We start from the raw sequence: 27,128 nt of genomic DNA on the forward strand, positions 1-27,128 counted from the left end.
CTGTGTCCCAAAGATTTGGAATAGTTGTGTTTTCATTTTCATTTGTTCCCATTAATTTTTTCAATTCTTCTTTAATTTCCTGGTTGACCCATTCATTCTTTAGTAGGATGCTCTTTAGCCTCTATGTATTTGAGTTCTTTCCAACTTTCCTCTTATAATTGAGTTTTAGCTTCAGAACATTGTGATCTGAAAATATGCAGGGAATGATCCCAATCTTTGGTACCAGTTGAGACCTGATTTGTGACCCAGAATGCGATTATTCTGGAGAATGTTTCATGTGCACTAGAGAAGAATGTGTATTCTGTTGGGGATGGAATGTACTGAATATATCTGTGATGTCCATCTGATCCAGTGTGTCATTTAAGGCCTTTATTTCCTTGTTGAACTTTGCTTGGATGATCTGTCCATTTCAGTGAGGGGGGGTGTTAAAGTCCCCTACTATTATTGTATTATTGTCAATGTGTTTCTTTGATTTTGTTAATTGGTTTATATAGTTGGCTGCTCCCATGTTAAAGGCATAGATATTTAAATTGTTAGATCTTCTTGTCGGACAGACCCTTTAAGTATGATAGTGTCCTTCCTTATAACTGTCCCTCAGAACAACGTACTGCTTAAAATATAAACTATGAGAAATTATATTATTTACCAAGCATGCTTAGATATAGCTTTAAGAAAAACATGTACTGGCAACAGGCCTTTTGGGGCGAGGACGATATACATCCTTGAAGCTGAGCAGCTGGGGATGCCTGGCTCGCTTAAGGCAGAATGCCACCTACTTCATTTTTCCATTATCTCCCCTTTCCCAAAGAGCATAAGTAGTTAGTCAGACAATCCTTTCGTTTGGGCTTGCTCACTATGGGTCATGTACTATGTGACCAGACATACTTTGCCTTTCTTCTTATGTATCTACAAAACTCACGGTAACTGTGTAATCTACTCCAGCTTCTTCATTGGTTGTTACTCACTTTCTAATAAATATGAGACTGAGGAGTTGTTCGGAGCAACAGTCTTTTCTATTCTCGCCCCATGCTCCCATTCTCTTGCAGCTGACTTATTTGTGCCTCATTCTTCTCCCATGTGCTGTCAGGAGATGGCACTTCCTCATCTCTTATTATAGTCTTTGGCTTAAAATCTAATTTATCTGATATAAGGATTGCCACCCCAGCTTTCTTTTGATGCCCATTAGCATGGTAAATTGTTTTCCACCCCCTCACTTTAAATCTGGAGGTGTCTTTGGGTTTAAAACGAGTTTCTTGTAGACAGCATATTGATGGGTTTTGGTTTTTATCCATTCTGATACCCTGTGTCTTTTGATTGGGGCATTTAGCCCATTTACATTCAGGGTAACTATTAAAAGATATGAATTTAGTGCCATTGTATTGCCTGTAAGGTGACTGTTACTGTATATTGTCTCTGTTCCTTTCTGGTGTACTACTTCTAGGCTCTCTTTGCTTAGAGGACCCCTTTCAATATTTCCTATAGGGCTGGTTGGGTGTTTGCAAATTTTTTCAATTTTTGTTTGTCCTGGATGCTTTTTATCTCTCCTTCTATTTTCAATGATAGTCTAGCTGGATAAGTATTCTTGGCTGCATATTTTTCTCATTTAGTGCTCTGAATGTATCATGCCAGTTTTTTCTGGCCTGCCAGGTCTCTGTGGATAAGTCTGCTGCCAATCTAATATTTCCACCATTGTATGTTACAGATCTCTTGTCCCAAGTTGCTTTCAGAATTTTCTCTTTCCCTAAGACTTGTAAATTTTACTATTAGATGAAGGGGTGTGGACCTATTTTTATTGATTTTGAGAGGGGTTTCTCTGTACCTCCTGGATTTTGATGCTTCTTCCCTTTGCCATATTAGGGAAATTCACTAAATTTCACTTCGATATACTTTCTGCCCCTCTCTTTCTTCTTCTTCTGGAATCCCAATTATTCTAATATTGTTTCGTCTTATGGTATCACTTATCTCTCGAATTCTCCTCTCATAGTCCAGTAGTTGTTTGTCTCTCTCTTTTGCTCAGTTTCTTTATTCTCCATCATTTGGTCTTCTATATCACTAATTCTCTCTTCTGCCTCATTTATCCTGGCAGTAAGAGCCTCCAAATTTATTGCACCTCATTAATACCTTTTCTGATTTCAACTTGGTTTGATTTTAGTTCCTTTATTTCTCCAGAAAGGGATTTTATTTCTCCAGAAAGGTTTCTCTATTATCTTCCACGCCTTTTTTGAGCCTAGCTAGCACCCTGAGAAACATCATTCTGAATCTAGTTCTGACATATTACCAATGTCCATATTGATTAGGTCCCTAGCCGTCAGTACTGCCTCTTTGTTTCTGTTTTTTTTTTTTGTTTGTTTGTGGCGAGTTTTTCCACCTTGTCATTTTATCCAGATAAGAATATATGAACAAAAGAATAAAATACTAAAAGGGTGGCAAAGACCTCAGAAAAAATGTACGCTAACTAAATCAGAAGAGACCCAAAACTGGGGGGGGAGGGGATAAAAAGGAAAAAAATATGTGTATATATATTAGACTGGTGAACAGAACAGAGCCACCCACTTGATTTTGGGTGTATTTTGGTCTCTTAGAAGAAGCTACCTTCCAAAATTTTAAAGAAAAACTTATAGACACACACACACACACATGGGTAAACACAATGAAGGGATGGAATATGACTGTAAAGATGAAATTTTTTTTTTAAATTCTAAAAAAGGAATTGATAAGTTGGTTGGAAAAAGAAAAAAAAAAAAGAGGAGAGAATGTGCTCAGGCTGGAGACTAGAACAAAGCCATGTGCTAGATTTAGGGTATATTTTGATCTATTAGAAGAAACTATATCCCAAAATTTCTTAGAAAAAAAATACCTATATGTATACAAAAAGTAAGGTTAAATACAATGAAGGATAAAATATGACTGTAACAATGAAGGTTTAAAAAGATTTTTTTTTTAGAAAGGTACTGTTAAGATAAACTAGTTAAAAAACGTTAAGACAGGAAAGAGGAAAAGTTAAAAAAAATAGAATAAGAAAAATAATAAAATTTTTAAAAATTTAACTTTGCAAGACTAAAGGATCCTGGGGGAAAAGCCATGAGTTCTTTGCATTGCTTTCCCCTATCTCTGGAGTTCCAATGTTCTCCTTGATCGGTGAGTTTGGTCTTGGCAGGATGTTCTCACGGATCTTCTTGGGGAGAGGCCTATTGCAGTGAGTCTCAAATGTCTTTGCCCAAGGCAGAACTGCACCACCCTTGCCAGGGGCCAGGCTAAGAAATCTGCTCCAGCTCGCTCTCAGGAGCTTTTGTTCCCTGAACGTTTTCCATAGAGCCCTAGAGGATGGGAATGAAAATGGCGGCCTCCTAATCTCCAGCCCAGAGGAGCCAAGAGCTTGGGGCCCCACTCATCAGTGTGCCCTCAGAGATAAGCAGTCAATCACTCCTGCCTCCCTGGTCTCCAGGCGTGCTTTGTGCTCACCCGGCCTATGACCAAGCGTTTCTATCTCTGGTGCACAGCCCCATTTGGAGTCTCCAAACCCAGATTCCTGCCACACTGCTCCTCCCAGAGGAGGAAGGTGAGTCTCCCCGGATCTGTTACTTGTGGGGTCCCTGCTTGAACAGCAGTGGTCCAACTGTGCCTTGGATCACGGTTTAAGTAGCCCCGATCTGAAAGCTCACTCCCCAGCTCTGTCTCTGTAATTGGCTTCCCTGCTCCAATACCTGGGAGTTCTGCCACACTCAGACACCCCCAATCTTTCTGTGACCCCACAGTATCTGAGACCACACTATCCGCATGAGGGTTCCACCCCTGTCCCTCAGTGGAGCAGACTTCTAAAAGTTCTGATTTTGTGTTCCACTGCTCCACCACTTGCTGGGAGCTGGCCCCTCCCCCAGCGGTCTATCTTCCCATCCCTTCAGATTCACTTCACCGCACGTCCTAACTTTCAGAGTGGTCAATTTTCTGTTCCTAGAATTCCTGCTCTTCTCTTCTATCTTCCATTGAGTTTGTAGGTGTTTGGAATAGTTTGATAACTATCTAGCTGAACTCCTGGGACCCATCACACCAGTCTGCTACTCCGCTGCCATCTTGCCTTTCTCCAGCAAAATCCATAACTTTCTTAAAGATCCATCTGGACCATAATGCTCATTCCTTCTGAGATAGCACATTTTCTGAGCCCCCTAAGCTTTCTGCTGAATGGGGGCATAACTACAAGCACACCTCACGACGTGTTCCTGCTGCCAAGGGAAAAGCTGAGAAGGTTATCGAGGCCTCTCCTGAGGAGGAAGAGGGAAGTGCAAAGACAAAGGCCCTCAGAGCCACTGATACTCATGGGGAGTCCTCCCTTTCCTCACTTGGATATATGCTGCCTAGTACTGTACCCATCCTTCCAATAGTGATCACTATTAAGGCTCACAGAGGAAGCCTATATCCTCCTGCTCAAAATTCGCACAGTCCATTGGGTTCATCTTTTCCATGACCACAGTGATCCAAATAACCCCTTCTTCGTTTCCAACCTGAAGAGGCCTCATTTGGTCTTGAGTCTAGAGAATTACTTTTACAAAGCACTCCCCCTAATTACTACTACATTTTATTGTGACCTCGGAAACCATGAAAAAAGCAGAACTCCTAGGAGAAAACTTACATCCTTTCTCTGCCCCCTGAAGATGTTAATCCTCAATGTCTTTGAAAGATATACACCCCAAGAGGTAACTAAAACTCTACCCATGATTGCCTGAGACTAAAGGAAAAAAAAAAGAGGGGTAAAGAGGCCTTTTAAAATACAAAATGCTATAGCAGCTCTTTTGCCCAAACTCTAGTCCACAGCCTCCTTAAGGATTATTTGTTAAGGATAAATACAAATCTTAAAAGTTTTCTCCACAGATATTAGTAAAAAGCTTTAGCCACTGAAGCAGGCAACCTTAGCTTATTCTGTCGGCCAATCTGGATTCAGCTTACACTAGTAAGTTTTATATTTTACCTGATTCATGACGAGGATGCTGGAATTGAAGTTATAGGCCTCTGTGTCTGTCTGCATGTTTATGTATGTCTATGGATATGTTATATATGTGATTTTCTTCTCTCAAACTCCAGATGGTACTGCCAAAATTTGTAAAAGAACTCTATTTAATTGGCTTAAAAATAAGCACTTATGAATTAAGTATTCCTAAAACTCAAAAATATTGAAACTAACCCAAATTTTTTTTTAAGATTTTATTTATTTATTTGATATAGAGAGAAAGCACAAGCAGGGGGAGCAGTAGGCAGAAGGAGAGGCCGACTCCCTGCTGAACAGGAAGCCCGATGCAGGGCCTGGGATCATGACCTGAGCCAAAGGCAAATGTTTAACCAACTGAGCCATCCAGGTACCCCCAGGGACCCCCAAAACTAACTCAAATATTTACAAATTCACATGATCTGGGATAATCTTTGGGAAGTAAAAGCTTATTTAAATCTGGTGTAATTAAAAAAAGTATGTCTTCAGATATATAGATATAGATATAGATATAGATATAGATATATATCAGATTATATGTAATTAATGTATATGTAATAACTTATAACTAATATAATTATACACATATAATACATATTATATACTAAATATAACAGATCATATTAATATAACTAATTATGTTAAATAAAATGCAGATTAAAAAACATATTCTACCAGCATTTACTAGTCAAACAAATTCATGTTACCTCTATTACAAAATCTGTCAGCAAGAAAAATAACTTGGGATGATGCTACCTAATGAAGTTTTTCATGGGTCATCTAAACATAATTGCTGTGATCAAGAGATTTAGATAAATGTTAAATGGGATAAGATTTTCTAGGTGAACTTTTCAGCAATAAATATGTTACGATGTATCTACTTAAAACTAGTTTCTAAAATTTTTGTTAACTTCCAGCCCTAGAATTTTGCTAAGTTAAATGAAGGAAATTCACTAAATGTCTACACCATTTCCAAATAAGATAAAATATTGAAACAGTAATTGCAAAACAAGTTGAAGTTTACCTACTTTTGACCTCTCGTTACAAAGGAACTAAAGATATTTGGGTCTGTAGTAAGCATGTCTTGTGACACACTGAAAAATTGTACTATGAAGAAATGTATTATTGATAGAAATTATGAAATACACTCATAAATTTGCCAGTGTAAAGAATGTTGGTTTAACATTTCAAAGTTTTACTTCTTGCTTTTCATTAGAAAAGGTTTCTAATGGGGCGCCTGGGTGGCTGAGTGGGTTAAGCCGCTGCCTTCAGCTCAGGTCATGATCCCAGGTCCTGGGTTCGAGCCCCACATCGGGCTTTCTGCTCAGCAGGGAGCCTGCTTCCTCCTCTCTCTCTGCCTGCCTCTCTGCCTACTTGTGATTTCTCTCTGTCAAATAAATAAATAAAATCTTTAAAAAAAAAAAAAAGGTTTCTAAGGGCTAAGAATTCTAAATAACATATGTAATTATAACTACTACAAATAACATAGGAAACATTTCTGCATGCAAGGAAAGTAGGATGTGTCTTTGGCTAAGAGAAGGTATGAGGAATGAAGATGTATTTTTGTTAACGGAAAAGGAAGTAAATTTGTCCTAAAGTAAAACTGGCTATTTCAAAATGGGAAAGAGGAAAATAAAGAACAAAATGGTATAGAAAGTTGAGAAGAAAGAGAATTTTACCTTGTGTGGCTGAGTTAGCTAAAACTTATAAAGATTTGTTGTTTGTTTATAACGTTTAATATCAATACTATGCTTATATAATTTTCTTTCATCTGCTAAAAAGACAAAGTTTTCTTGGGAGTATTGGTCAGCTCTTGATAATAGATTATGAAAGGTTTTGCTTTACCTTTTAAGTAATCTAGCTAGAAGGAAAAGATTCTCTGTTTTATCAAAATAACCTGTGTTTCATACGGTTTTAATCAGGTCTTTGATTACTTAAGCAAACTGAGTCTTCTTAATATTAAAGGAGCTGAATTTTGCTCAGAACTATGTAATTTTCTGTATATGCCTTTAAAATCTTTTGTCATTCTAGCTAAGTAGATAATTAAGTATTGTTTCATAATCATCTGTGATCCTACTTGGTCAAGTGTCCAAAACCTTTTGATGTTTTTGACTAAGTTCCCAAAATCAAATTCTAAATAAAGTCTTTTTGACCTGGAAATAATTCTAGGATTTTCTGGAGAACCCTGGAACATCTCAAAAGATGTGTTCATTCTCCTTCTAAAAAGAGAAACACTGAATTAATTAGGCTTATTTGATAGGTAAAATTTTACGAGAAGTATTGTCAAATAAGAAATAATGCTAAACCTTCCTTATGAATATCCCAGTATGGATATATGCTATTAATATAAGCATTCAAATTCCTAAATCTGATACAGAATATTATCAATCATCATTCCAGTTATCATCTTAAAATGTACGTCAGGGGCACCTGGGTGGCTCAGTGGGTTAAAGCCTCTGCCTTCGGCTCAGGTCATGATCCTAGGGTCCTAGGATGGAGCCCCTCATCGGGCTCTCTGCTCAGTGGGGAGCCTGCTTCCTCCTCTCTCTCTGCCTGCCTCTCTGCCTACTTGTGATCTCTGTCTGTCAAATAAATAAATAAAATCTTTTTTTTAAAAAATGTGTGTCAATGGGCGCCTGGGTGGCTCAGTGGGTTAAGCCGCTGCCTTCGGCTCAGGTCATGATCTCAGGATCCTGGGATGGAGTCCCGCATCGGGCTCTCTGCTCAGCAGGGAACCTGCTTCCCTCTCTCTCTCTCTCTCTCTGCCTGCCTCTCTGTCTACTTGTGATCTCTCTCTCTGTCAAATAAATAAATAAAATCTTAAAAAAAAAAAATGTGTGTCAAACATGGAGCACTGGGTGTGATGCATAAACAATGAATCTTGGAACACTGAAAAAATAAAATTAAATTTTAAAAAAAGTGTGTCACAGAAATAGTCAAATTTCCTTCTCAGTTGTGTTACAATTAAAAACATGGGCATTTTTAAGTCTTTCATCATTTAGAGACAGTTACTGTTTCACTCTTACGCTTTTGCACAAATGCTTCATCTTCAAGGAGATTCCTGGAAAGGACTCTGACAAGCCTAGGTTTCTGATAACTTTCAGATCAAATACTGAACTGAGTAAGAAATGACAGAACTTAAGGAAAAACTAGATTCACAAAACTGCTAAAAGAAGATCAAGTATCACTAGGACTGGATGAAATGATGAGAATGATTTTTTTTATGAGTTTTGTTTGAAACATTGCTGGTTCTTTAATTTTTGTTTTTCAGATTTAAGGAAAATTTTTCTGTTAAGATAGCTATGACTTACAGCATTTTGGTTAAGCATACCTTTTTTTTTTTTTTAAAGATTTTATTTATTTATTTGAGAGCGAGACAGTGAGAGAGAGCATGAGGGAGGAGAAGGTCAGAAGGAGAAGCAGAGTCCCCATGGAGCTGGGAGCCCGATGTGGGACTCGATCCCGGGACCCCGGGATCATGACCTGAGCCGAAGGCAGTCGTCCAACCAACTGAGCCACCCAGGCGTCCCTAAGCATACCTTTCTGAATGAAGATGAAACATAATCATTTATTTCCCCCAACTGATCCCTCCAGAATTTGGAAACTCTCAGTGAGTATTCTTATATTTTCACAGCAGTATAGTTATTTATGTAATTTCAATCGTGAATCTGTTCTCCATGTACCAGGACACAACTGGAAACACTGGTTACACTACCAAGGCTTTGAGTGGAATGCATTAATATTTGAGAGAGATATGCATAGATTCAGATATGCGAAGACAACTTTAAAAAAACAAGGCTGGGGACGCCTGGGTGGCTCAGTTGGTTAAGCGGCTGCCTTCGGCTCAGGTCATGATCCCGGCGTCCTGGGATCGAGTCCCACATCAGGCTCCTTGCTCGGCAGGAAGCCTGCTTCTCCCTCTGCCTCTGCCTACCACTCTGTCTACCTGTGCTTGCTTTCTCCCTCTCTCTCTCTGACCAAAAAAAAAAAAAAAAAAAAACTATTAAAAAAACAAACAAACAAAAAAAAAAAAACAAGGCTGAGGGGCGCCTGGGTGGCTCAGCGGGTTGAGGCCTCTGCTTTCAGCTCAGGTCATGGTCCCGGGACCCTGGCATCGAGCCCCGCATCGGGCTCTCTGCTCCGCGGGGAGTCTGCTTCCTCCTCTCTCTGCCTGCCTCTCTGCCTACTTGTGATTTCTGTCAAATAAATAAATAAAATATTTAAAAAACAAAACAAAACAAACAAACAAACAAAAACACAAGGCTGACTTTATGGAACCAATTAAGCCCCTTGAGAAAAATCAGTCTGGTACCTTATAGGATTCCCAGTAGCCTTACAAGGTGAGTGAGGAAGGTCACTGCCTGGCAGGCCCAGGAATATCAGAATATATTAAGAACCACAAAAAATGAGGAATTCACCCAAATGTATAGGTATTATAGATGAAGTCTGACATCAAGTCTTTGGCTTGGCTTCCTAGCCTTAAGCAGCCTTCAAAAGTTCAATCTGAGACTCCTTAAGAAAAATTCCAGCAAAGCTGACTTAGAAGATTCTACATGATCAATCACTATTCATGCTGCAGGCCAAGTTTAAAGACAGTGGACTTACTTTACAAACACTTCAGCCTTATTTTCCTTATCTCTGATAGAAATGAGGATGATTATATAGAGAACAAATTATGTTTCAGTAATACACCTTTGTGGATATCAGATTTTAGTGCTTTTAATTGTTGTTGAGGTTTTGTTTTTTACCTGTAAACTGAACCACATCATGAATTCTATTAGTTTCTTCCAGTATCTGGCTACAACTCTCCTAACTAACACTTCCATCTTTCCTCTCACCATTCTGACTTGGAATCACCGAGAACTTAAAAGTGCCATTTTCCTAAATCCATGAGATGTAGGACAGAACAACTTGGTATAACCAGCTTCAGAGAAATCATCACAACATCTCATATACAGACCATCTTTGTGCCTGTTGCTGAATGGGCAATAGCAAGTTCACCTAACACCTGACAGCATCATTAGAAAAATTCAAACTACAAAGCTGCTTTGAGCCTATCACCTAGAAATCCTGCCCTCAGGATTCAGATTTGGTTTATAATTTATTCTGACGATTAGCCTTTATTTTCCCTTTGTTTCCAGAGAAATGCCTCTTATTAGATACCTGATTTCTCGCAAATACAGTCCTAACTTTGGGAATCTACTTGCAAGACTGTCTCCTGAAATGAGACTTAACTGTTTAACTGACCTATTTTCATGGCTGGACCTTTCAAGTTTGGGACAATGGCTACAGATCAGATTTCATACTACTCCCTATATAATTATTAAGTTTTGCTATTATAATTCCATTTAGATGTGAATGGGTTACAACATGCCCTGCAACGGACTTTTATCACATCAGCTACCCAGGCAGCTAAGGTCCTCACCATTAACTCTGATGGCTCAGACTGGGCTGTATGTATAGCACACTAAGAATTTAGAGACTGTGCAGATGAAGAGAGTACAAAGCTTTCAGGGGGTCACAGTTTGAACCAGAACATTAAGCTGGGTAAGACTTGCTCAAGCATGTAGAGAAGAGAGCATACTACAGTAAGGGAGTCAAGGAAAAAGGCAGAGGAGGTAAAACTGTGTCTCCGTGGAAGATGCAGGGAAGGTAACCGTCATAATCAGAGTCCATCCCTACACAGAACGAAGGAATTAAGTTTGTATAAGTATACTGAGAACATAATTATGGATCCTGAGAATCAAGTGAGGGATACAGGGACCATTGTGGGTGTTTGGTCAGAGGGATAACATAATAAATGGGGTAATTAAAATGAGAGTAGGACCAGTATAAAGCGAGACGATGTAAGCAACAGTTAAAATATTAAGTACTGGATGATAAGGAGTCGGTCACAGGATGAAGAGGAAAAAAAAGGAAATCTGAAAGACAGATTGACAAAGATGAAAAGTAAGAGAAGATATCTAGGGATAGAATTTAATGAAACAGCTTAGAGGGAGAAAACCCTCCCCTCAAAACCAGCCCCACACTCCTAGAAGGCAGAGGTCCAAAGATACTGAATAAGGTTTTATATATTCTGAATTTCAGCTTACCTGGCATGCAACTACTAAGGGCTTGGAAATAAATATTAGAAAGTGCCACAGGTGAAGCACTGGAAATATAGTCACGAACAAAGCTGAAGTTGGACACAAGGTAAGATCAAGAGATTAAAGACCGGGAACAACACGTAGAACAGAGTTTATGATCATAGGTAAGGACTGAGAATCTGCTTAGCAAATGATACACATAGCTATAAAAGTCAGAGGACCAGGATGGTGTAATTCCACAAAGCCAGAAATTTCAAGAAATAAATATAATCAGTATCCAAGACCACAAAGAGGTTATCCTTCAGACAGCTTGTAGGACACGAGTAAATTTCTTTATCTGAGTTAAATATTAGTTTTGCTTCAAACGGCTTCAACATCACTTTTTATTAGTTCTTAATAAAAATACTATTATTATTGAAGGTAACTTGTGAGAGATTAACTTATGTCTTTTAGTATCTTCTCTTTCAGTTAAGAAAAGAGTAAATATTCTCTTTAAAAGTTAAAGGTATTGGAGTGCCTGGCTGGCTCAGTCAGAGAAGCATGTAATTCTTGATCTTGGGGCAATGAGTTAGAGCCCCAGTTGGGTGTAGAGATGACCTGAATAAATAAACTTAAAAAAAAAAAATTAAAAATAAAATAAAAGTTAAGTGTCTAATTTTATCCATACTTCTACTAGTCTTTTGCGTTCTGAATAAAGCACTGTTGTTATAACTACTGGGCATATAAACTTTAATAAGCGAACTAGAATATAAAGTGCTTATAGTTTTAACGCTGATTATTTCTAAAACTTTGGTACAAGAGGAGAAAAAAAAAACATTACACAGAAGTAATGCCTTTGGGGGCGCCTGGGTGGCTCAGTTGTTAAGCATCTGCCTTAGGCTCAGGTCATGATCCCAGGGTCCTGGAATCGAGCTCCGCACTGGGCACCCTGCTCAACGGGAAGCCTGCTTCTCCCTCTGCCATTCCCCCCTGCTTGTATTCCCTCTCTTGCCATCTCTATCAACTAAATAAATAAAATCTTAAAAAAAAAAAAAAAGAAGAAGCAATGCATTTAAGTAGGGGCTTTGAAGTTTGATCAACATGGTTTGGAATCCTGGCTCTGTCACTACTAGGTTTGTGATTTGGGGAAATTACTTAACCTTGCAGAACTTCAGTGTTCCCACCTGTAAAACAGGGGAAATATTTCAAGGGCTAACTGCGAGAATTAAATAAAATAATGCAAATCTAGAACATAATAATCATAATCACAATCATTAATTAGCTAACAATTATTAAAGCACCTAAATATGCCAGGTGCTCTTTTCAGCACTTTACATGCATTTTCACATGTAATCCTCAAAACACTATGAGAAAAAGGGCCTCGTATCACCCCTACTTCACAGAAGAGAAAAATGCAGTACCAAGAGGTTAAGTAACATGCAGAAATATCAATACCCAGAATGCTCAATAAGTTTTCTTATTGTCACTCAGAACAATGTTAAAATTGTTTGACATGACAGAAAATGATAGAAAACTTATTCACCATTTTAAGATATTAAACTATATCCTTTATCTATAAAATGTGAACCAATAAATAAAAGCAAATGGCATTTTTAAAGTAATTCAAGTGGAACATTAAACCATATACAATGTTATCTTCAAAAGCTAGTAAGAGATGTGTAAGATCAAAACATCCACACATATTTACATACACCTAAAAAGCCAAAGGGCATGTTTTTGCATGTAAACTTTCTGAGTACCACATTTCCATAAAATAATTCACAAAACAAGACTGATCACAGAGGCTCTTCTTAATAGCATTTGTACAGCAATACCAAATGACTCTCCCTTTAGCTACAGGCCACCTCTGAAAGCCACCAATAGAAGAAGTCAATCCCTTACTACAGGTAATTGTTTCTGTTTTAAACTTTCTACTTGATTTTTTGCAAAATGCTTCCAAGTTACAGAAAATTTCTAAGTATAATAGAGAATTAAGTATTTTTTCCTTGATATGAGAGTAAGCTGCCAACGTGATGTCCAGTCACCCTTAAATACTTCAGTGTGTATTTCTTATAATCAAGAGAATTCTACATAACTAGATAACAACCATCAAAATCAAGAAACTAACCCTGATACATTACTACAGCTAATTCTTAGACCCTCATGTCAAGCTCTGCCCGTGTCCTAATACTATTCTTCACAGTGTGAGAATGGTACTTAGTTGTCTTCTCTCTCTCACTCTGGTACAGTTCTTCAGTGCGTTCTTAATTTTCATGACCTTGATTGATACTTTTAAAAACTGTACGTAAGAGAATGTCCCTCCACTGAAGTTAGTCTGATGTTCTTCTCATGATTAAATTCAGGGTGTACATCTTTAGCAGGAATATCTTAGAAGTGATGCCCACATTCTCCCATCCCATCAGCTAGCATGCTGATATGTCTGTTTTGATCACTGCCAAGTTTTCCACTGTAGTTTTTAATCTTTGTAATTCTTAGTATTCTGTGAGTAGATACTTTAAGACTATAAACACACCCCACCCTTCATCAAACTTCCCATTTATTAATTTTTTCAGTATAGGCTTATGAGTTCCAATTTTATTTATAGTATTTTGCGATCATAATTTATTTGAATGTTCAAATTATTCAGTGTTGGCCAGCAGAGTTCATTCAAACTGATTCTGTGTCATTCTGACATAATCCTATCACTCTTTGAACAACTTTCTTGCATATAAGAGGTTCCAGGCTCATTTGTACTTTCCCTGACAGAGCCCTGAAATTAGCCATTTCTCCAAAGAGCCCTGGTTAATTGAGAACAGTGTGTAGGGGCTGAGAACTGGGCGCCAGGTTTGTTTTATCTATTGATCTACCCTGAAAATTTAAGTTCACACTGCTATCTCCAATTCCAATCCAACAGCACATGCGTCAATCTATTCTCCTCCATTTTGTAACTCCTTCCTCCAATAGTGAGAAACCAGGCTCCCATAATAAGTACGCTTAGTTATTTGATGAACTGCCCCACATTGTATATAACCAATCTCCTGTCACTGACATGGACACATTACTGCATGGATGTCCTCTATCCTACTCAGGCTGTCTACTCTGAGCAACTGTCACCATCCTCTATACTGGACATCCTCCATATGCTGCTCCAACTCACATATTCTATGCTGGGCCCCCCTCTAAGGGCAACCTCTTACCATACCGAAGCTCCAAACTCCACACTATGCCACCTCTACGCATGTGAACACTTCCTCACCTGGGTCAGGCAACAAAACCTCCTCTGTGGGTAAAAAAGGGTGGGTAGCTTAATGCAATTGCTTTTGACTAACTATTCAGGAATGGAAGAGGAAAACAGAAGTGAAAAGCAGAGATCATATTAAGAATAACAAACTCTCTCTTTCAAAATCTAAGAGCTTCTTTCACATATAATCTTATTTGCCCTAGAATGGAGTCAAATAATTTAGATTAAGAAAATGAATTTAAAAAACAGACAAACTCAGGGGCACCTGGGTGGCTCAGTGGATTAAAGCCTCTGCCTTCGGCTTGGGTCATGATCCTGGGGTTCTGGGATCGAGCCCTGCATCGGGCTCTCTGCTCGGCTGGGGGCCTGCTTCCCCCTCTCTCTCTGCCGGCTTCTCTGCCTAATTGTGATCTCTCTCTCTCTCTCTCTGTCAAATAAATAAATACAATCTCTTAAAAAAAAAAAAGACAAACTCTTAAATTCTGGTTCTCCCACTTAATACCTAAATGACAAGTTGCTTAATCTCTTCAGTTAAAGAGTACCTATCTCACAAGATTGCTATGGAAATAATCCATGTAAAGCATATATATGGTAACTGACCTAAAGTTAGCATTCAATAAATTTAAGTTACTATTATTATCTTCTCTTTTACATTTTTAACAGATGCCAAAGGATACTTACGTATGTGTGCAGAATTTTATAAAAATTAGTTCTTAGCTTCTTTAACTTCCGAAAGGGTCAGTGTCCCTAAAGATATTCTAAAAACACCTATAGTATCTATCTTATGACTACTAACCAAACCAGAGCCTCCAGTCTATCCTGCACTTTTGACAAATTATTCCCTAAAATTTTGCCAAGGTCCTATCATTCTCCCAAGTTACCAGGGGTTGCTGACAGTCAAAAAAACAAAGAAAATTCTTCAATCTGGCAATCAAGGCTTAACACAGTGTGACCCCAACCTACCTTTCCAGAATTATATCTCATTCCTCACCTACACAAAATTTCTGCTTCAACCACTGTAATTTTACACACTTTTCCATTTATAAGCCCTGGCCCGTATCTTGACTAGAATGTTCATCTTCTCCATTCACTCCCAGCAAAATTTTGCAATGCTTTTCAATGTCCAGCATAAACTCTACTTCCTCTTCAAAATCTTCCTTGACTACAGCAGGCAGGAGCAAGGTCTTCCTCCCTTAAACTCCTAAACAATCACGTAATAATGTAACTGCTATTTTATAGGTACACTTATCATCTCCCCTGCTAGAATGAATCAACATCTTTTTGGAGAAAAGACATATGCTTTCTATCTCCAAATAACTACCATCTATTGAACATATACATCAGTTACAATTAAAATTTATTCTTCATAGTAGTTTTGTGAGATTGGCGTCATTATCTCTATTTTATAGATGAAGAAACCAAGACCCAAGGATGTTGGAAATGTGCCCCAAATTACATAGATTGTATGTAGCAAAACAAGCTTTCCCCTAGCACATTTCATGAAACATGAGATATGAAGAATGAACCTTACTAGGGAAAAGGTTCTCAGGTCAAATAAATTTGAAGGATTAACAAAGTTAAATCACTATTTTTAGCAGAGGGTTTCTCAATGCCTTTTAACAAGCTGCTGATACACATTATAAATCTCCAACAGGGATATTATATTTTCTAAATGCTTTGGGGATAAAATCCTTTTCTCAAGGACCATCAGCCTTATAGCACCAACGCTCCAGTAAACTCATTTCAGAAAATGTGTCAATGTATTCTGTTGTCTTTGCACACAGTGGGCACTCAATACATACTTCCTTTAAAATTTAAAAAAAAAATGCTCTTTATATTAAAGTAACATACTAATGTAATTCCACAAACTAAAGAACAAAGTAATTTCACTCCTCTTACAGCAGAAGGTCTCAAGTATAATAATTACTTCACTAAACTGTATCAAACTAAAAGACTTAATTTTCATTAGACAGAATAAAAACAAGGTTAAAAGAAATCTCTACCTGTGCTTTTATGATATGCATGAATCTTGACATCAACTCAGGACATTCAAGGAGAAAGTGAAAGTGGTCAAATATAATTTTGGGATTTCTAAAAGAAAAATATATTTTGTTTAAATGGACAGGAAGAATGAGTTGTACTAAGTGAAATGCAAATTCAGATATACAGATACTGAAACAAAAGAAAAATATTAATCCACACCTACTATACTTTTACTTGTCATGTAGCATTTTTTGAATAGTAACAAAAATAACATTATTTTTGTTGAGATAAAAACTATAAGTAAAGAAAGAAAAGTCTACGAGGACAATATATGAATCTGAGAAAACCTTACCTATTAACAAAGCATTTTAAAACTTCATCATGTTTGCAGACAAATTCAATGAAACGAGGCGAAGTCATTCTGTGGGGGATTAAAAAAAACAATGAAAACACACAGAAATTGGTGATACAGCAAAATTTGTTAACTATAAAAAAAAAAAAGATTTGGGTTTGGACTAAATTCAAGAAACTGAGGCATGCCCAGTCAATACATAAGATTAGAATACATTATATAACTTTTCATTAACAGAGGATATGCCCAGAGAATTTTTTAAACCTTGAAAAACTGAGAAACTGAGGCATGCCCAGTCAATACATGAGATTAGAATATATATATATGTATATATATATATAGCTTTTCATTAACTGAGGATATGCCCAGAGAATTTTTTAAAACCTTGAAATTTTAAATGTCTCTGCTCTACACATTTTAAATAATACATAATTAAATAATCCTATACAAAGTGACATTCACCATTCTACATGTTAATAACTTATATACTGCTTAAAACTCAAATATTTTAAGATTAGTACAGTAAGTATCCTAAAGCAAAATTAAAACAGAACATAAAATTAACAAATTATTATTTGTTGTTACTGAAATTACAAAAAAATCATAGTTTTTCTTCATCTATCAGAAAAGGAAGTAATAAGCAGAAACCTTCTTACCCTGGAGGCATCTGACAAGAACAGCACATGTAAAAAGCTTGAATGACAGCACTTAGCCGGTTAGCTGTCATAGAAATAACATCCTGACAGTCTGCACTGGCTTCCTGTTTTCCTCCAAGAGCATCTGGTTTAGATTCCCCTGTGCCAGTGGATAGATTTTCAGAGCTCCCAGGTCCTGGAGGTTCAAATGGAGGAATGGAAGTACCATCTTGATCTTGGCCTTTTTGTTTCAGTAAAATAGAAGTGATATCCGTTGAGTCCTTTTTGTTTTTCATCAGTTCTGTAGCTATTAAAACTAGCCATTCATCTAATGAGTGCCAAAGCAATTCAAGAGGCTAGGAGAAAAACAGAAGTGTGTTTTAAACATTATTCTTAAATTCTGGGAAAAAAACTCACACAGCCAAACAAATAACATAAAAGAGAAAATTTATTCTAAATACTTCTATTTTCCTAAATTAATGTGATAGCAATGCCTAAAAGTAATAACAAAAACATAAGAATGCCACATAAATAACGATTTCTTTGTTTATAGCAAAGTTTAATTTGCATGTATTTATTCCTTGGAATAAAAAAAAGGTAAAACTAAAATCTAACAAAAAATTTATAAGCAGGGCGCCTGGGTGGCTCAGTGGGTTAAGCCGCTGCCTTCGGCTCAGGTCATGATCTCAGGGTCCTGGGATGGAGTCCCACATCGGGCTCTCTGCTCAGCAGGGAGCCTGCTTCCCTCTCTCTCTCTGCCTGCCTCTCTGTCTACCTGTGATCTCTGTCTGTCAAATAAATAAATAAAATCTTTAAAAAAAAATTTATAAGCAATCTTTCATCTTTTAAAAATTTTCAAATATTTAGCTTTAAAAAGATAAAAAGATATACTACTTTTGTGGGGGCAGTTGGGTGGCATAGTGGGTTAAGCCTCTGCCTTCAGCTCAGGTTATGGTCTCAGGGTCCTGGGATCAAGCCTCACATGGGGCTCTCTGCTCAGCAAGGAGCCTGCTTCCCCCTCTCTCTCTGCCTACCTCTCTGCCTACTTGTGATCTCTTTCTCTCTGTCAAATAAATAAATAAATAAAATCTTTAAAAAATAAAACAAAACAAACATATACTACTTTTACATATGCAATCCCCCAACATTTACTATATTCATGTGTTAATAATTTTCAACTATAAATCTTTTCACAATTTAAAAAATGAGAATTCCTAGGGGACCCTGGGTGGCTCAGTGGGTTAAAGCCTCTGCCTTTAGCTCGGGTCGTGATCCCAGGGTCCTGGGATGTGGTCCCACATTGGGTTCTCTGCCCAGCGGAGAGTCTGCTTCCCCCTCTCTCTCTGCCTGTCTATCTGCCTACTTGTGATCTCTGTCTGTCAAATAAATAAATAAAATCTTTTTAAAAATAGAGAGCGAAAAAATCTTTAAAAAAAAAAGGGCGGGGGGCGCCTGGGTGGCTCAGTGGGTTAAGCCGCTGCCTTCGGCTCGGGTCATGATCTCAGGGTCCTGGGATCGAGCCCCGCATTGGGCTCTCTGCTCAGCAGGGAGCCTGCTTCCTCCTCTCCCTCTGCCTGCCTCTCTGCCTGCTTGTGATCTCTCTCTGTCAAATAAATGAATAAAAAAATCTTGAAAAAAAAAAATAAAATAAAAATAAAAAATAAAAATAGAGAGCGAATTCCTAAAAAGCATAATAAACAGCATAGTTTTGGGGTGGCTGCCTGGCTGTCAGTGGTACATACAATTTGATCTCAGGGCTGTGAGTTTGGAGCCCAACTCTAGGTGTAGAGATTTTTTTTTTTTTTAAGATTTTCTTTATTTATTTGACAGACAGAGATCACAAGTAGGCAGAAAGGCAGACAGAGAGAGGGGGAAGCAGGCTCCCCACTGAGCAGAGAGCCCTATGACAAGGGCCTCGATTGCAGGACCCTGGGATCATGACCTGAGTTGAAGGCAGAGACTTTAACCTACTGAGCCACCCAGGTGCCCAGGTGTAGAGATTATTAAAAGAAATAAACTTTTGGGGCGCTGGGTGGCTCAGTGGGTTAAGCCACTGCCTTTGGCTCAGGTCATGATCTCAGGGTCCTGGGATTGAGCCCCGCATCGGGCTCTCTGCTCAGCAGGGAGCCTGCTTTCCCCTCTCTCTCTGCCTGCCTCTCTGCCTACTTGTGATCTCTCTCTCTGTCACATAAAAAAAAAAAAAAATTAAATTAAATTTAAAAGAAATAAACTTTTTAAAAAGTTTACTGTGCTCTTTTCTTTACATGCAATTCACAGATTTTGAAAATTTATGGTAAGAAATACATATATATATATATATATATATACACACACACACATGCATAAGTTTTCACGCACATAAAACACAAAATCCATCTCTAATAACTAGTAACTATCAAATACCAACTAGCAAATCTTTTTTTTTTTTTTTAAGTTTTCTTTTTTTGAGAGAGCAGAGCAAGAGAGAAAGAGTGACAGAGAGAGAGGACACGAGCAGAGGCGGAGGACTAGGAGGAGGAGAAGCAGGCTCCCCAAGGAGCAGGGAGCTGGATGGGGACCCTGGGATCATGACCTGAGCCAAAGGCAGATGCTTAACTGATTGAGCCACCCAGGTGCCCCTGACTAGCAAAAGAAAAAGGGAGGGAGAGAGTAAACTGTTTGTTATTTCTATACTATTTAAAATGTGCCTCTTAAGAATAATGAAATGTCTTTTGTAAATTAACAGCAAATGAAAATTTCCCTTTCAAAATATTATGTAATCACAAAAGCTACAAAATGACTAAGTACTAAAGAGATGAAATATATGTATCATCCCTAATAATTAGTTATTTTTAACAAGGAGAAATACTATTAAAAGACATGTTACCAGGGCTCCAATATACAATACCATGACCAATTATCAATCCTATACTGTTTACTTGAAAGATGCTATGAGTAAAGCTTTGATGTCCTCACTGTAACAAAGGAAAATGGAAATAATGTCAGTGAAGGATATGCTAACTGACCTTATTGTGACAAACATTTTGCAAAACACTCATGTATCAAATTATCACATTGTACACCTTAAGCTTATGCAATGTTACATGTCAGTTATATCTCAATAAAACTGGGGGGGGGAGACCTGCTAGAACATTTTTAATCACAAATAAAAATTAACAGTTATCAGTAGGGGATGGGAGGACAGCCAAGGATAGCAGTTAAATGCTCCTTCATTTCTACCCTATTTTAAATATTCCTATTAACACCAGAATCATAACCTGAGCCAAAGGCAGAAGCTTCACCAGCTGAGCCACAAGGTATGAAATATTCCTATTGAGAATATAAATTGCCTTTCTACAAATGAATGTAAAAGTTACTCTTATTTTTTGTTTCTTATAGGATCATAGAATGCTACAAATTAGACCATGTGCTTCAGAAAGAGGCATGCCTACAATATTTCAACCAAAAAAAAATAATAATAATTAAAATACTAAAATCTTACTTAGTGGAAACAGATTCATCAACTACATTTGAAAGTTTAGGAAATATTTAAATAACCTATTCTTCCAGGAAATTCTTTATAATTATTTTCTAACAAATTCCTCTGCTATATGTTCAGTCTTTCTTCAGGTTTCCAGAACATCCACTTTTTGGAAATATTTGACTTACTGAATTTGCAAATAGTTAAATTAACCCTAAGTCTTCATTGTAATATTAAACCAAAAAGCAGAAAACAAAATAAAGCAAAAAGTCATGCTATCACCAACAAAAACCTACTTCCTTCATTCAACAAATATTTAATTAGTACAGACTAGGTAACAGGTGAGCAGAGTGAGAAACTAATTATACTCTCTCTGAGGTTGAAATAAGCACTCCTGCCCCCTACAAAGAGGGCTTTTCCATGGTGGGGGCACAGCAGTTGGGAGATTGAGGATCCCTGAGCTGCTTAAAGGAAGGGCAAGAAGCACCAGCTGCCATAAACACTGAAGTGCACCAAAAATGTCTTAATTCTTCTCATGAGCAAAACATTAAATACACTGTAAAAGATGAAGAAGAACTTCTTATGTCAGTGAAACTTTCAGTTTTACATCACAAAATGAACTTCCAAAATAGAAAGTACGGGTGGTAATTTAAAACTTCTTGAAACAAAAGACAAAAAGAATAATTGGCCTCCAAATGAGAAGGGCTAAAACCTAGAAAATCAGCACACTGAATAGAGATGAAGCCTAAGGCAAGAAATGATAACCTGCTGCTCACACAGATGAGAGCACTGAGCCTGAACCAACAGCAATCCTATCTTTAAATACTATGTGTAAAAATTAAAGGCAAATTTGGAATAATCCAGAAATAATTTTTTAAACCCAGATCTGTATAAAAATGATAGTTCGAGAAAGACTTGTCAGTAAAGGAACACAGCAAAAATTAAAAAGAGAACAAGGGAAAAAAAGAAGTAGTCGGTCATCTTGGGCTTTTTCCTATCTTTTCTTTCTTCATTCACACATGCATTAAAACTAAATTTCAACCTCAAGGTATTTTTACCTAAAGAGGTGTCCCTTTGAAGGTTTGTTCAGAAAGTTCATGCCTCAATAACCAAAAGAATACTGTGAAAATAATTTTAATTTCTGTGGTAGCAGCCACAGATTAAAAAAAGGGTTAAAGTAAATTTTTAAAATTAAAAATAAACCACTGCAAAGCTTATCTATGATGCTTTCTATATCCATAAATAATAATGATAGAAAACTGTAGATAAGATACAAAGCAACAGGGGCGCCCGAGTGGCTCAGTGGGTTAAAGCCTCTGCCTTCAGCTCAGGTCATGATCCCAGGGTCCTGGGATCAAGCTCCCGCATTGGGCTCTCTGCTCAGCAGGGAGCCTGCTTCCTCCTCTCTCTCTGCCTGCCTCTCTGCCTGCCTCTCTGCCGACTTGTGCTGTCTGTCAAATAAATAAATAAGATCTAAAAAAAAAAAAAAAAAAAAAAAGATACAAAGCAACATATATATCACCTATTTCTGAAACATAAGTCAATGACTATGGAAAACAATGACTATAGAAAATGAGTCAATGACTATAAAAGCCATTAGCAGGCATCTTGGCATTGTGAAATAGTGCTTCATTTCATATTACTGAATGGTCTTCACTACAGAAATATATTCTACACATAGCAACAATGTTATGACAACCACACATAGTTCTCAAAATATTTTAAGATCTATTTCAAAACCGTAACATATAATCTCAGACTTGTTGGACAATTTTTAAAAATTTAAGATCCATCTGCCAAAGTGAGACACAAATTTGACAGGAAAGTATTAGTAACTTAAGTTTTTTAATAGTATCTTGAAGTTTTCTGTTAGTCTAACTAGTCTCAATTTGATAATGTCAAATGTTATAACTCAAAAGATTAAGATTTTAAATTTAGAAGTTTCTCAATCTTTCCTGGCTTCCAAATTTTACCAATTATAACTCTACAAAGCATTAATAGTCACATCTTACTACACACACACACGCACACACCCTGCATATTAAGATTCAGGAAGCCTAAATTGTCTACCCCATGCTCACACTGCTTCAATATTCATAACTACCTTCTCATTCAGATACCCCAAAGTTTCCAAGGGACTAGATAAAAATCTCTTCACACTGAAAAAAAGTAGCTAAGTGTTAAGATTAACTTAAAGGATTTCTAAGATAAATCAGAAAACTAATAATAGGATGTTAAACAATTTCACTTCCTAAAACCACATGGCCTATAAACCCACTCATTCTTAATGGAAAACCCATTAGTTAATCCTAACAATAAAGTGACGTTAGGATACCTAGTTAATGAAATGGAAAGTAAAGATCAATTGCTACTTTAGACAAAAATGTGGTAAAAATTAAAATGGTATTTCCAGTCTAGCACTGCAGGAACTCAGGAAATGGTTATGATCTTTACAACTGTAAATCACCCCACAATGAACAGAAGACTTTATATAAATAGATGACAATATAGTTTCTATTTTTTATCCTTGTAAGTTGGAAGACATCATTTTCTCATCCTTCAGTCTACATTTAATTCATAAAATTATATGAAAGAGACTAAGTTTTTAATAGTAACACCTAATGTTTAAAAAAAAAAGGTGAGTTTTGTAATAAAAACATTTTACAAAGTGAAAGGTCAAAATTTAAGAGAAAAAGTGGTCAGAGGCAAAGCAGTTATCAATGATGCAGAAAACAATAACTTAAGAAAAAAGAAGACACTAACAAATGAAATAAAATAGAAAAAAAGAACTTTTTTATTATATACTTCACTGGTATATGACAATCAAAACAGAGTTTAGATTTCATTAAAGAAAAGTTCAAAGAAAACCAGTGACACCCTTTTCTACTCTGTTATACCTGTACTGATGGGATAGATAGAAAACTAACATTTTAAATCAAGCATTTAATTCCTATACAGAGGCTATGAATTAACACCTTACTTATTTTCTGATATCATTAGCAAACACATGGCTGACTTAAAATTTAACAACAAAAAAAAATCAGACAATAGTGAATATAATCCACATGCAATTTGGATAATAGTGACTATCTACACCTCAATTGACTTTCTATTCATCATTACAGGTAAGCAGAAATAATAAGCAGAAAATCAAATCAAGCCTAGATTCAGTAACTAACAGCACTGGCCACATCAGAATACATTAAGAACAACTCCATATAATGAGAATGTTTAAGCAATAAAGCTCACTTAAAACAACAATGACAAAACAGTAGCTCAATGATTAAATTCAAATTTTGCAAAGACAGTAAGTTATCATTCCAAACTACTGTTGAAGTAGTAGTATGTGAAAAGCCAAAATCTGAACTACAAGAAGATGTATAACTGACTCCTTCCAGGAGGTGGCACAATGGGGGAAAAAAAAAGGAAGGAAAAATAATAAACACTCTCTCTCACATACACGAACACATACACAGCTAAAAACTCTTTCCGACACTAATTCTTTAAAAAACAGTGAAGCAGCCTATCATACCTACTTTAGGTTATGAAAGAATCTACTAGTGTCACAATGCTTACAAAGCAGTTATTAAATGTCCTTAAAAAAAATTTCCATGTAAGAAAAAAATCATTTAGCATAAGTCATTAGTTTTACTTCAGATTTTACAGACAGTAAAGCTGTCAATCATAACTAGTTTTTGAGGAACTGACACTTTAAAATATTTATATCACTTTTTAGATTGATAACCTATATTTGTACTCAAAAGACTAAAGAAATATAAGCCTTTTGAACCAAAAAGCAAATTTTATACAATGAAAATCTCTTAAGAAAATTGCCTTTAAAAAAATAACATGAAAACAGTTATAAAGTTACACATCTGTCCAACATCTGAGTTATTTAAAAATATAATGCCACAAAAAAGCCCCACCAAGAGAATTACAGCCATGTTCATTTTGCTTAATTCATAAAACTGTAATTTAATTTGGGTAGCAACATGGTCTTGGGTCTTACAGGAAGCAGCTGAAGCAATACAAAATATTTTAAGAAAATATGGGGTGCCTGGGTGGCTCAGTTGGTTAAGCAACTGTCTTTGGCTCTGGTCATGATCTCAGGGTCCCGAGATGGAGTCCCGCATCGGGCTCTCTGCTCAATGGGAAGCCTGCTTCCCCCTCTCCCTCTGCCCTCTCACCACTACCACCCGCCACCTCTGCTCTCTTTCTCTCTCAAATTAATAAAATCTTTTTTTTTCAAGATTTTATTTATTTATTTGACAGACAGAGATCACAAGTAGGCAGAGAGGCAGGCAGAGAAGGGGGGGAAGCAGGCTTCCTTCTGAGCTGAGAGCCCAATGCGGGGCTCTATTCCAGGACCCTGGGATCATGACCTGAGCGGAAGGCAGAGGCTTAACCCACTGAGCCACCCAGCCGCCTCTCAAATTAATAAAATCTTAGAGAAAGAAAAAGAGAGAGAGAAAGGAAGAGAGAAAATATCTCAATGATTTTTCCTTGACGTGATCTCAAGAATTGGCAGTAAACACAGGAAATGAAAGTAATCTTACTTCAAAAACACATACACAGACACACACATGCTAATAACCTCTAAATAGAAACTAGATACTTTCAGAGGGGAGGTGGGTGAGGGGATGGATTAAATAGGTGATGGGAATTAAGGAGCGCACTTGTCATGATGAGCACCGGGTAATGTATGAAATTGTTGAATCACTATACTGCATACCTGAAACTAACACTAACGCTGTATGTTAACTAACTGGAATTAAAATAAAAACTTTTTAAAAAATGGACACAAGAAAAAAAAAGAAAACTAGATATTTTCTTTCCTTCTGAGTAAGAATTTTTTTTAAAAAAAGCATGATGGTTGCATATTGTCACATTTAAAACTTGTAATCCAATAAAAATGTAGATTTAAATAATAAATATCTTTACCCTTTAGAATACAACACTAATGGAACTAAAATGTTATTTGTAAGAAAAATACAGAAAACTCACCACTTAAGATTGCTGTTGATTAGACAGAAATTAAAGGAGAAAGGTGTACCTAACTTAGAAAGTGGTAAAAAATAAATAAATAAACTTAGTTTGTGATATTTCCAACTAACAACTGCAAGCTTTATCAAATTCATCTCTTTTTCAATTATCTTCCTAACAATATCATGTACTTTTCTGACCTTGAACACCTGGCTTCTTGGAGTTTTATTCCCATTGTAGCCCAAATCAATTCCATTACTGGGAGAGGATGGACCAATTCGAAAGACATGACAAAATATCCTCACAATCCTTAAAAGGCTCTTCATCTGGGCATCATAATTACTAGATAAGCTGAAAATAAAAATTAAAATATGAACAGGTTAGGTGGACAATAAAAATTACATTTTAAATTACTTAAGACCTTTTTATCACATTGACCATGGGTTTCCTAATACAACTAGCAAAATTCCTATCATGATAGGGTTGGAATGTTTTATTTAATAGGAAGTTGCTATACACTATTTGAATTGCATATGAATGAATTATTAATGTTTAAGCAACAAGAATAAAAGTAATAATAAAAGCATAAAAATAAGAAAAGCACCACTGTAAAACAGTTTCTTGGGGCACCAACTTAAGGCAATCTCAAACTCTCACTTTCAAAATATTATGTAAATTACACTGAGTCTTAGAACTCTGAGAACATTTCACAGAGAAACAATGATAGAAATGTTATGCTCTTAAGTCAACCCACAAATCAGCTGCAGAAGCTGAACCTTCTACTCTTCTATTCATAACAGGATTTTCGCATCTCTCCCCAGAATAGTAACCAATTGTTCACATACAGTAGAACATTTACAAATTGAATAATCTTAAAGTTACTATCAGCAAGCATGGTTCTCTACATAATGGGTAGTCTTAGGACTCTACATAAATATAGGATATACATCCCTGAAAAAAAAAAACTCAAAACCAATTAACACAATATTGAATATAATATAAACCTTCTTTGATAAATCAAAAAGCACTTCAGAATCTTATAATACCTGGGGACTGTTCATCATCACAAATATCAATGAACTACCCTTCCACAGAGAAACCATAGTAGGAGTTAGGCTAAATCTGTACTGAATCTAATGACAGATCTTAAAAAAAAAAATTTGTTGTTGTTCAGGGGGTGGCTTTATTTTGAAATCTCTAACATCAGTTATTTTGTATTACAAGAGTTGCACAAAAGCAGAGTAAAGAGTTACATAAACTTTTGGGCAGAATGGTATGACTGTCTTTGCATACATTAATTATCAAAGCTTACCCCATCTTCCCCTAAGTGTATTTTTACCCAGCTCACTAAAATTTTCCTCTATATTTTTAGGTATCCTTTAACATTAAAAAAAAGTTAAGGATTAGGTGGATGGAGAGATGAGCAAAATA

The 27,128-nt window shown here is 36.7% G+C and overlaps 1 protein-coding gene across 8 annotated transcripts in view; it reads right to left on the bottom strand.

Annotated features, from left to right (window-relative positions):
- The window catches only part of HACE1 (HECT domain and ankyrin repeat containing E3 ubiquitin protein ligase 1), a 119,972-nt gene that overhangs the window by 38,733 nt on the left and 54,111 nt on the right, over positions 1–27,128 (bottom strand). For all 8 annotated transcript variants that reach the window (XM_047733419.1, XM_047733418.1, XM_047733420.1 and 5 more), the window contains 4 exons: positions 25,898–26,048; positions 17,276–17,610; positions 16,620–16,688; positions 16,288–16,375 (listed from right to left, as the gene is read on the bottom strand). In XM_047733419.1, coding sequence (XP_047589375.1) covers positions 16,288–16,375; positions 16,620–16,688; positions 17,276–17,610; positions 25,898–26,048 — 643 coding nt within the window. The remainder of the gene's footprint in view (positions 1–16,287; positions 16,376–16,619; positions 16,689–17,275; positions 17,611–25,897; positions 26,049–27,128) is intronic.

This window comes from Lutra lutra, chromosome 6, assembly GCF_902655055.1.
Source record: "Lutra lutra chromosome 6, mLutLut1.2, whole genome shotgun sequence".
In the NCBI taxonomy this organism is placed as follows: Eukaryota; Metazoa; Chordata; class Mammalia; order Carnivora; family Mustelidae; genus Lutra; species Lutra lutra.